Source organism: Cimex lectularius, unplaced genomic scaffold (assembly GCF_000648675.2).
Source record: "Cimex lectularius strain Harlan isolate CLEC.00 unplaced genomic scaffold, Clec_2.1 scaffold62, whole genome shotgun sequence".
NCBI lineage: Eukaryota > Metazoa > Arthropoda > Insecta > Hemiptera > Cimicidae > Cimex > Cimex lectularius.
Window position 1 is genome coordinate 823,920 of NW_019392785.1, and position 13,593 is coordinate 837,512.

The window sequence follows — 13,593 nt, forward strand, 5'->3', positions numbered from 1 at the left end:
AAAGAAAGTGTCACTGTTATGATAGAAAAGTTTCTTGTGAAAAAACACATAGAAAATTAGAGACCTATGAAGAAACAAACTGATAAGTTTTTTTTTTTTTTTTTGTATTATAGCTTTGTTTTTCGTTTGTTTTCATTTCCTTAGCTTTTCACACTGGTATGAGAGAACGCTTCGGACGAGAGTAGTAGATAAAAAGAAAAAATGTACAGTCAGACAGACATAGAGAGAGAAAAAGAAAAATGGAGGGTGGGAATGAAAGAGTGTAATTGTAAGAAAGAGAAAGTGTCACTGTTATGATAGACAAGTGTCTTGTGAAAAAGACACATAGAAAATTAGAGACCTATGATAGAGAAACAAACTGATAGTGAGAGGGGGGGGAATGAACTTAACTTTTATTTTTTATGTGTTCACATTTAGGACAATATTATCCTCTTATAATTATGCATGCAGCTTTAGGTGCGAATGTTATCTCAGAAGTTTCATGATAAGTACCAATAATTTTTAATCTATATGATAACTTTTCTTTGTTTAATTGTTTCAGTCTTATTATTTTTATTAATATCATTATTATTTATTAGAGAGAATACGAGATAAAGAGAAACTGACAGAGAACAACAATGAGGAAAAAATAGTAGAAACAGAAAAAAGAAAGATGGAAGGGGTGAATGAAAAAGTGGAGTGTATAAGAGAGAAAGTGGCAGTGTGTGTGTTAGAGTGAGTGAGAGGAGAGAGAGAGAGAAAGAGTGAGAGAGAGAGCACGCGCAACTGGAACAAACATTGTTAAATGCAGATTATGCGATAAAGATGGAAAACGCCTTAAAATTCTCAAAGAACGTAGATACTGGAATAGAGTTAGTTTTGCTTTTGCTGTTTCATTTTGTTTTTTAATTTTAATTTTGCTGTTCTTTCATTAGAAATACTGTTCTCGTAAAGTGCGAATATCGCCTGATAAAATACAATTGTAGATAACCAGAGGGCAGGTGAGAGTGATTCCTTGTTTTATGACATTAACGTTCATTGCATTAGGAAATAATTGAAATACTACTTTGAATGATCATTATTTGCGTTTAATGTTTTGTATGTTGGCTTATGGAGCCAAGGTAGATGATCAAGAACTATTTAAAGATGTTATTATACGAAATTGTATCGTAGCGTTTTAATCTAATCCTGTCCCTAGGTTTTAACAGGGGGGCTTGTTTTCCTACTGCTTTGCGTCCCCTCCTTGCCGGACAATCTCCCTGAGAAGAGGGCCGATAATAAATCATAAAAGAACCATCAATCATAAGAGTTTCCGGATAAGGCCAATGCAATATATCGCTCGGGTCGGGATCATCCTCCCAAATAGACGAACGGACCCAGTTTAACAACTGAAATTGTGGCATTATCCACGCTAATGACAATCTCGGACCATCAGTCGCACATGTCCGCCAATCTCGACCCGGACACGTATTTTGTTCATTTTTTCCGCCCCTGGGGGGAAAAAACACAATTCCGTGCACGCTGCGTCTCCCCCGTTTTCAAATCCGGTTTTATTTGAATTTTTATTATTTTTACAAGACCTCGGACAATGGGCTGCACATGTCGCGTGGAATCTCGACTTTTTTTTTTTAATTGTGTATTTTTACTTCCCACAGACCGTATACGATATGACCCCATGTGGTGGCAACTACTCGGATTCCGGCATCTCGGATTCCGGCTCCGAAGGGGATTTGAGCGAAAGAGAAAAGAAATTGGCGGCGTTGAGACGTCTCGTGCGCCACTTGGAAGCCGTTTTAGCACCAGGGTCTGCCGCCATAGTCAACATGGCTAAGGTAATTTGAAATCCGCCTAAAACAACAAATTTTGATTTTTCATCTCAAAACATCATTACAGAGACTTGAACAGACTGAAAAAGATCTAAGAGGACTTCAGGTGACCTGCCGAGATCTCATCGTAAGGACCAATGTGTGCGCCGAAGCGAAAACTTTCAAATCCGACTATAACGGAAATTGTGCCAATGGAAAGCTTCCAAGGTAAGAAGAAACGTCTGGTCATGTTCTTTTCAAGTCAATATCGTATATGTTTCCACCCATCACGATACAAGTCTAGAATTTATTATTATTAAATTTTTTATATCATTGATTGCCGTATTAATCGACTATAAATATTCAACCTAAAATATCTAAAATAGTCTATCCAAGATAACCTCTTTTCATGGAGATTGAGGTTATCATAACCATGTTGAAAAATAGTGGTTATCCAGCATCCCTGATCAAAAATTAAGAAGTTTATCTCACAATGTTAGCTCATCTTGACAACAGTATTAGCGGGGCTGGGAAAAGTCGTTTTTAAATATAACAATAAAGTGGGTAAGAAAATATTCGCAAAAATAAAGTTATTCGCCTTTAAGATTGTCTAACTTGGTTTTCTCTATCCCGTGTAAAGATTGCCCCTTGGTTTACTATGGTCAGACCAAATAATACCTGGATACCAGGTTGACACAACACAGATATGATTGTTCTGACAACAGTAAGCTAGGAACAGCTTGATCAAAGCATCATCATGATACCTATCATGACGTAAACAGTGATGATGTGGCTGTGGTCGACAGGAAGAAAATATTGGACAGTTTTTTGACAGGCGCATTCAACAGCTTGGTCATTTCAGTCCCGAAGCACTAACAAAATACCGCTACACACTCTATACCCAATCACACCTATAAATACATTCATGCCTACATACCCTCGTACTGTTTGGTAGATGGAGTACTCGATATTCCTCCATCTACCTCTTCGCTACAATAAACTACTCTAATTTGGGGTCGATGGGGTACTTTAAAAGTTTTCCACCGTAGACCCAAATCACAGATGCAACATGAAGCGCGATGGGGTTGCTACTTCACCATCATACATTGATCGCACTCATTCTTTGGTAGATGGAGTACTCAATATTCCTCCATCTACCTGTTCCCTATAATAAACTAATCTAAATTGAGGTCGATGGGATATTTTTATAAAATTTCCGCCATCAGCCCAAGTCATCCACACAGCCTGAGAGGCGATGGAGAACCTACTTCGCCATCAGCCCACGTCATCCACACAGCCGAGAGGCGATGGAGAAGCTACTTCGCCATCAGCCCAAGTCATCCACACAGAGAGGCGATGGAGAAGCTACTTCGCCATCAGCCCAAGTCATCCACACAGCCTGAGAGACGATGGAGAAGCTACTTCGCCATCAGTCCCTCCCCATTCACACCGATAAATACATTCACTTATACGAGACACAGAAACATAAAACACATAATATAATAACTCCTATATACAATAAAAAATTCCCAATTCTCCCAAAAGGCGGAACAGGGGATGAAACTCGCTACCGTGTCCGAGAACCATTCTTAATCCGGCGGCATGCCTACACGCTCACTGTATTGAGCCAAGGCATGACACGCCTCTGTTATGTGGGACACATCGAGCAACCTCTGCATAGACAGAAGATTATTAAAAGAAATGTTACACATTAAATCTGATGTTAATTCACTAAATTTGAAAAATATCAATCTTTGCACCTTATACAGTTGACTAATTTAGTCCTTTTTGTCTGAGTTGTGTCATTCTGAGTCTAAAACCACAATTTATTACCTCTCATTTGGTTACAAATGCATCTCTTGTTGTTTTTACTGTTATCATTATAATATTTTAGTTTTACTGACGAGTAAGTTATCCAGTGTTTTCTGATAAATAATGCAATTATTTGTAGAACCCTGATGAAGACCTCAGTAACAGTAAGCTTTGCATAAGTAACAAAACTGGTGATATCCTGACGATCATTCATCCGTCCTTCGTATCCAAGATAATAAGAAGTTCGTTGTACCAACACTGAAAAAAATACATGTCAAACAAAGAGTAAATTTGACAAGTTAACAGTAACAGATCAATTGCTTAGACCGGAGGTCCCCCTCTTAGTTTTAGAATCTAACGTATGTTTGTAATGCTCTTGTTTGAATTTTGATCCTCAACCAAGCAGGCAAATCTAACCTTGTGACCAAGCATCCGTGTATCCTTATGCACTCTTTGTATATTGCTTACTCTAAAATCATCCTTTAGTCCGCTAATAATTGACTGGAGTTGAAGGGAAAGATCCTTCCTGTCGGGTTGTAAAAAGGACTACGCCAATCACCCCCAGCCAGCAGCTTGACGATTTCTTCCGCCACTATGCGGGAAATGTACAGTGGTCCATTAAGAGGAAATTAACCTGGTAATACCATCCAGAGTCAACAGTCAAGGCCAGTCTCCATGAAAACTACGAATTGCTCCGACCCGACTTGTGCAGGATGACACAAGACTGAACGTGAGACAGCCTCGAAGATACGCAGCTTAGCTTTTAGCGGAATCTGGGGCTGTATTATCGCTTTTTTCAGTGATAGTCTGGGCGGGGATTTCAATGAAGAGTCGCACAGAGTTAGTTGTTGATCGTGGAGGGTCTTTAGCGTGGATGAAATTTTGGAACATCATTGCCTATCCTCGATGACATCAACGACAGTCCTAATGGACGATAATCGTCCACATGTCTCATAGTACAAACCTACCTTCAACAGCATAACATCAGGGTCTTAGCCTGGCCAGCCCGTTTTCCAAACATGAACCCCAACGTTTATGAGATAACCTCAAAAGCACGTCCACCACTTCCTGATACTGTCTGCGATCTTGAAAGGACTCTGCGTTAAGAATGGGCTAACCTACAGCAAAGAGACGGCAGTTTACTACATTTTTACTTTTTTAGACTCAATTATTAAACGTTAAAAAACGTGAAACCCTGATTAATATATAAAAATATATACAAATCAAATAATATTACAAGTGGATGGAATTTTTTGCCTATCAGTGTATTTCCTATACAATACAAAAGATAGTTTAAATTTTCTGTTAAAGAAATTTTTCTATTTTGTTCATTCGACATATATGTTCCAAGTTGTATGTATTATATACACATTCCACTCCCTTGCGGACCCTATTCCGGGGTGAATTCCAGAAATGCGCGTTAAATCCTAAAGCTTCTGCCTAGCTTTCCTTATAAGAGGGGACTTCTTCGACTTTTACTGCCGCCTGAAGGTAATTAACGTCCCGGTTTTTGAAATAGTCGATCCTATCCGTCCCACCCTTCCGGAAGGGGTCCGTCTGTCATAACTCCAAATTAAGACGACCTGGCAACAAATTAACCCTTAAATCGAGTGGGGAACCCCCTCGGAGACGATATTGTCTTGCCTCCCCCAAACGTCCCTGACTAATGACCTGCGATGAGGAGGCCCTCCTGAGATATTTACAGGAATTCCCTCCTATTTGTTTCTTGTAAACAATTTATTCCATTTGCATACCCCGGCCCGGGACCCCTTCTTGAGGCAGGAGCCCCCTTCTTTAAAGTCGGAATTAAAAAAAAGAAACGAGGGCGATTTGTTAAACAAAACAAAAAAAAGAATGATTTCACGGACTTGTTGATTCAAAACTTTTAGAAACAGTTATGAAGTGGAAAAACAAATTGAACTAACTACCTAGTAAAAGTTCTAGTTGGTTTTTGATTAACTATGTTCTTTATCAAATTGTGAAATGTGCTTGCAGCATTCGTCAAGTCTGGTGAAGCCAATTCTCAAAACTTTGAAATAATCTCTGTACAATGGAAATTTATTTTTCTATTTCACGAGGTCATATCATTCTTGGACGAAAGATTTAAATGTATCATCAACGGAGATCAACTATAATATTATTTTAGCTAGAGCCCTTAAGATAAAAGACATACAGTCAGGTATATACCTAAATTACTTCATCAGGTCAGATTTGGTAAAGATATGTTATAATTATTATAGCTGAAACGGTGTAAAATAAGGAATACCGAAGAGCGTCATATATCAGGGGTATTCACGATGTTTGTAACATGTTAACTCGTGTAAACTGGAATACAGAAATGTTCAGTAATATTGCGAACGCCCCCCTCTTTTTTTAGCATGTGCTAAGATGCTAATCTGCGCGTGGCGATTGGTAGAACCAAAAATAAAGCTATAACAGTCCTTAAGACTTGTTTTTGTTTGTTTGGTATTGCTTTGTGTTAAATCGTAAGATTCCAGAAGTTAATAACAAAAGAAAATTAATCAACTCTTTCATTCAAAATGACTCTATGCACTCGAAAATTACTATCAAATGACATGCTTCAATTCGTGCCGACATACCTAACCTCTATCCTAACGTTTAACAGCCTAACAATTTTATAGGATATCGAATGTATCTAGTATGAATGAGAGTATAAGGGCAGGTCAGAAATTAACAAAAGAAATGTATTGGTCTAATTTAATTAATGCGTATTTAAAAATAAAAATACGTGTAAACAAAAAACAGCTGTTAAATTAATGGCAGCCATGTTGATTACTTACGCCCTAACGGATAGCATTGGCCCTGGTTATGTTAACTAACCCTACAAGTGTAACATCATACCTAACCTGTATCCTAACGTCTAACAGCCTACAGCTTTATAGGATAGGTGGATGTATCTATTATGAATGGAGGACATATCAGACATTAACAAAAGAAATATATTAGTCTTATTTAATTAATGCGTACTTAAGAATAAAAACACTTGTAAACAAACAAAAAACAGCTGTTAAATTCATGGCTGCCATGTTGGTTAACCTACGCCCTAACCGATAGCAAGGTGACATTTTCGACCTAACATTTAACATTGGCCCTGGCTATGTTAACTAACCCTACAAGTCTACGTCATCATACCTAACCTGTATCCTAACGTCTAACAGCCTACAACTTTGTTGGATAGGTGGATGTATGTATTATGAATGAGGGTATAAGGACAGGTCAGAAATTAACAAAAGAAATATATTGGTCTGATTTGATTAATGCGTACGTAAGAATAAAAATACTCGTAAAAAAACAGCTGTTAAATTCATGTCTTCCATTTTGGTTACCAACGCCCTAACGGATAGCATTTGACTATATTTTTGACCTGACCTAACATTGGCTCTGGCCTGTTAGATCGAGCAATGTTAACTAGCCGATTCATAAAAATACGTCATCATTTGTCTCGATCTAACAGGACCTAACTGAGTTAACATAAAGATTGTGAATTTCAATTCACTATTTTCGTGGTCCGCTTGACCAATTAATACAAGACAATTAATTAAGGTTTTTAGTTGAGATGAAAAAAAGTTAATGGCACGAGAGGGATTCGAACCCACGACCTTCGGCTAGATACGCCGCTTCTCTACCACTTGAGCTATCGTGACCTCGATCCACTCGGACATCAACTCCCCATCTCAACCCCACCTTATGAGTTTTCCCTCCTTTTGCGATTTTTCATGGTGGGTTCGAATCCCTCTCGTGCCATTAACTTTTTTTCATCTCAACTAAAAACCTTAATTAATTGTATTGTGAATATCCCTACCATGTATAATCAGGCGTAAAGCGAAAGAAAGAATCTCAGTTCCTTCGTCAGGATCTCGAGTAATATCTGCTCTTCATCAGTACTTTAAAACTATATCTAATGATTTAAACTGTCAACAAGTATAAACATGCAATTACAAAATTCGAAATTATGGCTTCAGCTACAATAGTCTAGCTTTGAGTCTGCTGCTATTCTGGAAAACTGGATAAGTCAGATTTTACGAAAATCGGAAATGTGCATATTCCTGGGAGACCGTATAATCGATTAGGTCGATGAGAAAACCATTTCCATTTAAAGCTGTCACGTATCAAGTGTACTGACGATAGGTGGGCATCTTAGGATCTGACTTGGATCAGGGTCATCGTACCCTGTTAAGGATAGGCCATGTGAGGTTGACCCATGGACCAAGGGCCATGTATGTGTTCCGCATATAGAGAATATTTGCTCGATTTGTCCACTTAGTTGAGTTTTCTAATTATTTGGCTCCATATTGGGAGCGTGGAATGTCATCCGATATGAGAATCGTGCTTGACTTGAGCACGGCTTTCTGTCGATTCTTGGAATTGTACAGAAAGGTTGTTCCAAATGCCCCTTCTAATTGAGGGGTGAGATTCCTTTGGTCATATAGAGAACGTAGGAATACCACCAGATCAAGGAATTAACCTTACTGCCCTTATTATCTGGGTCACCTGTTCGAAATGTTGCTGGAAACAGCTGTTTTATTATATAAAGTAATTATAGTTTTCTTGTACTTGCGTGTTGAGAGATAATGTATTTATTGGTGTGAAAGTTGTTTGCCAAAGGATGTACAAAATGTACACCTACTCTTTAAAATAGTAATCCTGAAATTTTTTTTTTATGACATCCACTTTTGCCCCGAGGGTGCAGATATAACGTGTTATAGAGCGAATCCAGTGTCTGAAAACTTGAGCTCAGCTTCAGAAATAACCATAACTTGTGTAATTATTATAAAGCATGGCCATACGAGCCGAAGTTAACCTCACTTAAGACCCACATCCGACAAATTTCGCCCTAGGATTAGAAAGAAGCCTCGGCGCTAATCTTCGGTATCTTGTTATGAGAGTTATTAACAATGTACCAAAATGCTCAAGATGTTAGCCGGAAGAGGGCAATTAAAAGTGGCTCTTCTAAGCGCCATAACGGAGCAATAAAGGGTCTTAAGTCGAGTCGTTAAGCCTGTTTTTATTGACGCTCCGGGAGCCTTTATTGCTGGTGGATTTTTCACGTTTTTTTTTTCCTCAGCTCCAATAAGAAAAAGCAAATATCACCGTCAAGACTGAGATATAAATGAGAACTATTATTAAACGTCGTCGGGGGTTCAGTTAACACGGTGATTCTCGGATCAACCGGGACGAATCGGCTGGAACCCCAGGGGTTGGGAGATCGATGACGGCCGATTTCTCCTTGCCAGCCGGACGTCCACGAGCTTTACCTGTTCAGTTTGATCTGGGGTTTAAAGGGTACCGAATCTTGAAAACCACGATGCCGGTCATCATTTATGGACGAAGGGAGGAAGAAGGAGCAAACCATATATCATAAGAGGAGTCACAAGGCCGAATCCAATCCCGCAAATCCTTTAATTCCCCACACGCCCTTCATATAGGATTCGATTATCTTACCGCCCCTTTTTTTTGGATTTTTTTTTACAAATCTCCTCCTGTTTTACCCCCAAAAAAGTGAGTTTCCCAAAAGGCCATAAATCAGTGGCAAGGGAATGGGATTGTCGCCGTTTGTCACCTAAAAGGCGCATCTGCTCTTTTTGGCCCCCTCACGCTCCCTTGATTATAAAGAAATAAATAAAATATCGGGGTAAAATATTTTGTTATTCCTGTTCTGGGGTGCATGGCAATTGCTGTAACATTCGAAAAAAGCGCTTGAAACATATCGGGGTATTCAAGATGTTAACTCAAATAGAGAAATGCCCAGTAAGATCGTGAACGCCCCCTTCTTTTCTTAGCATGTTATACGTTAATTGTTCCGCAATGCTGCGCGTGGCGAATGGTAGAACCAAAAAATGAAGCTATAACAGTCCTTGAAGGCTTGTTGTTTGTTTTGGTTTTCTTTTGTATTAAATAGTAAGATGCCAGAAGTTAAAAAAAGGCAAATTAAGCAACTCTTTTATTCAAAATGCTATTGGGTTGTCCGGAAAATAATGCAGGATTTTGGTATTAAACAAAAAAAAAGAAACTAGTTACTTTAAAGCAATGTTTTTCCCATACTCTCAATACATTTCTCCCAACGTGTTGGTAACTTATTAATTCCGTCTGAGTAGAATTCAGAATTTTTAGAATTGATAAAGTCAATAAATGCATTTTCCAGTTCCGTTTGATTTTTGAATATTATGTGTTGTAAGTAGTGGTCCAGGTGTCTAAAAAAATGGTAGTCAGTAGGCGAGAGGTCCGGAGAGTAGGGTGGGTGAGGCAAAGTTTCATAGCCAAGCTCCAATAATTTTTGTGACGTTACACGTGACACATGTGGTCGAGCGTTGTCATGCAACAAAATGGGCCCTTTCCGATTGACCAAAGAGGGCTTCATTACTGCCAATTTCTGATGCATGGTATTAATTTGGTTACAGTATGATTCAGCATTGATGGTTTCGCCAGGATTTAAGAAGCTGTAGTGTATTAAACCAAATGAAGCCCACCATACCGTAACCATTACCTTTTTTTGATGAGTTGGGGGCTTTGGAAAATGTATTGGAGCTTCTCCTTTGTCGAGCCACTGTCCAGAACGTCTAGTGTTATCGTAGAGAATCCACTTTTCGTCACATGTAACAATTCTGGCCAGAAATGGGTCATTTTTGTTTCGACAAAGAAGTGATGCACAAACATCAAAGCGCTGATTTTTTTGGCGATCGTTTAATGAGTGTGGAACCCAATTTTCGAGTTTTTTCACTTTTCCAATCGCCTTGAGGTGGTCAGCGACGGTCGTTTTACTGACTTTGAGTTGCTCTGCAAGTTCTCGAACAGTTGTTTTGGGGTTTTCTTCCACCACTGATCGCAGAACATCATCATTAAGAGAGGAAGGCCTTCCACGACCTTCTTCATCTTCAAGGCTGAAATCTCCCTCCCGAAATTTTTTAAACCACCTTTGCACAGTGCACTCATTAACACAACCCTCGCCCCAGACTTGGTTAATGTTTCTAGCCGTTTGGGCTCCGCTTCGGCCGAGTTTAAACTCGTAAAAGAAAATCGTACGAAATTCTCGCTTTGACATTATAAGGATGACTGAATTATTTCCAAGTAGCGGAATGCTACAGAGGTAAACAAACAATATCATTTGGAAGAGGATTAATAAGTGTTGACATTCATACAAATGAGTAATCCTGTAAACGTAAACAGAATATTTTATATAGATTTTTTTTAATGAAAACTTAAAATCCTGCATTATTTTCCGGACAACCCAATATCTATGCACTCGAAAAGTACTAACAAATGACAAGCTTCAATTCGTGCCGACATACCTGACTTATATCCTAACCTCTAACAGCTTAAAACTTTATAGGATATGGGACGTATCTATTACGAATGAGAGTACAAGGACAGGTCAGAAATTAACACAAGAAATGTACTGGTCTGGTTTAATTAATGGGTATTTAAAAATAAAAATAATATAGTGTATAATATAGTGTAAACAAAAAACAGCTGTTAAATTCATGGCTGCCATGTTGGTTACCTACGCCCTAACGGAGAGCAATGTAACCTACATTTTCGACCTTACATTGGCCCTGGCCTGTTACTAGCCGATTCTTACAAGTCTACGTTATCATTTTTGTTGATGTTACAGGACCTAACAGAGTTAACCCTGTTAACGCGAAAATCGTGAATACCCATAATCTCTCCTATTACACCATCACTCGTTGAAAACAACTGTAGGCAAATTTAGAGTAAAATTATGAGAAACTCTCTTTTCTTTAGCTTTTTGCATAAAAACCATATAAGAAACATCTTAATCGAATCTTAAAGAAAGTGCAAGGGTTCATCAGTCAAAACTGAAAAGTGTCAATTTGGTTTTCATTAAGTTTGGTTTTATGCATCGATCTGAAAAAAAGATCTTGTTCTGCTTGGGCAGAATATGGACTATTTATGAAATTCTTTATTGTGATATATATACATTTTTTATGCTAGAAGTCATTCTGCTTGATTGTGCGGCAACAGTCAGACAGATACAACCAGCGTCCCATAAGGGAGCAAAATGCAACGGTTCATCATCTATCCAAACTTAAAAAGTGTCGTTCTGTTTTTCTTTGTAATTAAGTTCCTGCTATCATCAGTCTGAAAAAAAATCTTGTTCTGATTTCGCAGAATATGGACTATTTACGAAATTCCTTATTTTTTAATGCTAGAAGTCCTTTTGCCTCAGAGTGAAGTGCAGCAACAGTCAGACAATAACCCAGCGTTCCACAAGGGAGCATTCTTAGCCCCCATCTTTATTTCATTTACACTCATGACTTACTTATATAAGCGGACGATAATGCAATTTTTTCCTCGATCGACTTCTATCCAAGCTCTAACATCAAAGAACAACTGCTTATCGAAGACTGGTATAAAAGAAAGTAGAAGACAGAATGAAGAAAAAGTACATTGAAAAAACAGTCTTGCCCTCCACTGTACATCAACAACAAAGAGATAGCAACTTCAAGTCAAATAATTAGGACTTCTGACATAGCAGTATGATGCAGAATAACCACGCTAAACTTAAGAGATTATCTTAACACAAGACGAGGATAACTACGGAGACTACTTGAACCAAACTAACCTTATACCAGATTTTTCTGCGACCAGTTTGGACAGATGGTTCTGCCAAGGCATACAAGATCTAGCGCATCGAAAAGATTCACACCAGCCTCTCGATGCATCCTTACCCTACTGCTCAAGCCCATTTTATACATTCCCAATCCGCCATGTCGATGATGTCCACGAAACCTCCTTTCCTCTTAATCCCTCTCACTGAGTCCCGGCATTGGCTGGTTTCTCATGGCATGTGCAATTAGCATTACTGATTATGCTGTGACCTTGTAAAAGGTTTTGTACTATATCCAAATAATTAAGCATTTAAGACGGAATCGACAGTACATTTTAGAGTAATGACAGGTTTTGCGTGCATTACAAGACAAGAAAAAGGTGTAAATGTAGAATGTATTCTCATGAGTTACATGTGGACATTGCATTTGTAAAATTGAAATTTTTTCGTTTTTTATGTTTTATAACAGGCTTTGATTGGATTTTCATGATTTGTTTTTGTTTTAGGGTGGACGATGAGAGCGGTACGAGGGGCAGCCGTGGTTGGTGGTTCTGGCGAGCGCTCAGGGCCGGTCTCCCGTTCCAGATCGCCGTGATGGCCATTTTCTGTATAGCGTGTCTGCTGGAGCCGCAGTGCTGCGATGCCATGAACAACCTCAGCCTTTCGATCTCCCCTCAGCTACGCTACGTTCGCGGCCCGCCGCCCGTTTAATTAATGGGCGATCTCAAGACTCAATTTTTTCGAACTGAAAAAAAAGTATTTTTATTTATTTTCTTTTTTTCGTTTTTAAAAGCGAAACGGGATTTTAGAAATACCGATCGGCCTTCAATGCCGCCTAATCGAGTAAAACCCCGGCCGTACATTTGTTTCGCATTTTTATTCCTAACTTTTAAATTATGTTTTATATTTAAGAATAGGACAGACCCTCGGCCTAACAAATCCAATTACTTAGAATCAAGTACCTGTATATTACTTTATAACTCGGGAGATATTTTAAAAGAAATTTATTTTTGTTTTTATTTTGTTGTCAGATGCACAAAATTTTATCTTTTGATTATTGTTTCGTTACCATTGAAAAATCCTTTCTTTTTTTTAAAGAATACTTTTTAATCCTAAAATATTAGTCATTGTTTTATTGAAAAAACTATGTCTCTGTAGATGTCTCAAGGGATACTTTGGTTGTGATTTTTTTAATTTAGTTCTAAGATTTTAATTGTAGTAAATTAAAAGCAAAACAGTTTATAATAGAAACGCCAACGTTTCCCTTGAAAATTTTATAACACCAACGGGCAAATTAACTGATTTCTAAACTTTCTACATTTTAATAGGATGTAAGCGTTTGAAAATATTATTAGTTGGTTAATAGTGTTTTAATACTTTATTAACTATATTTAATTTGTCCTTTTCGAT

At 38.2% G+C, this 13,593-nt stretch overlaps 1 protein-coding gene across 5 annotated transcripts in view; it reads left to right on the forward strand.

The window, feature by feature from the left end:
* Positions 1-13,078, forward strand: part of LOC106666348 — a 461,223-nt gene extending 448,145 nt beyond the window's left edge. For all 5 annotated transcript variants that reach the window (XM_014393475.2, XM_014393472.2, XM_014393473.2 and 2 more), the window contains 3 exons: positions 1,635-1,811; positions 1,873-2,012; positions 12,690-13,078. In XM_014393475.2, coding sequence (XP_014248961.1) covers positions 1,635-1,811; positions 1,873-2,012; positions 12,690-12,894 — 522 coding nt within the window. In that variant the 3' untranslated portion in view covers positions 12,895-13,078. The remainder of the gene's footprint in view (positions 1-1,634; positions 1,812-1,872; positions 2,013-12,689) is intronic.
* Positions 13,079-13,593: the final 515 nt, after the last annotated feature.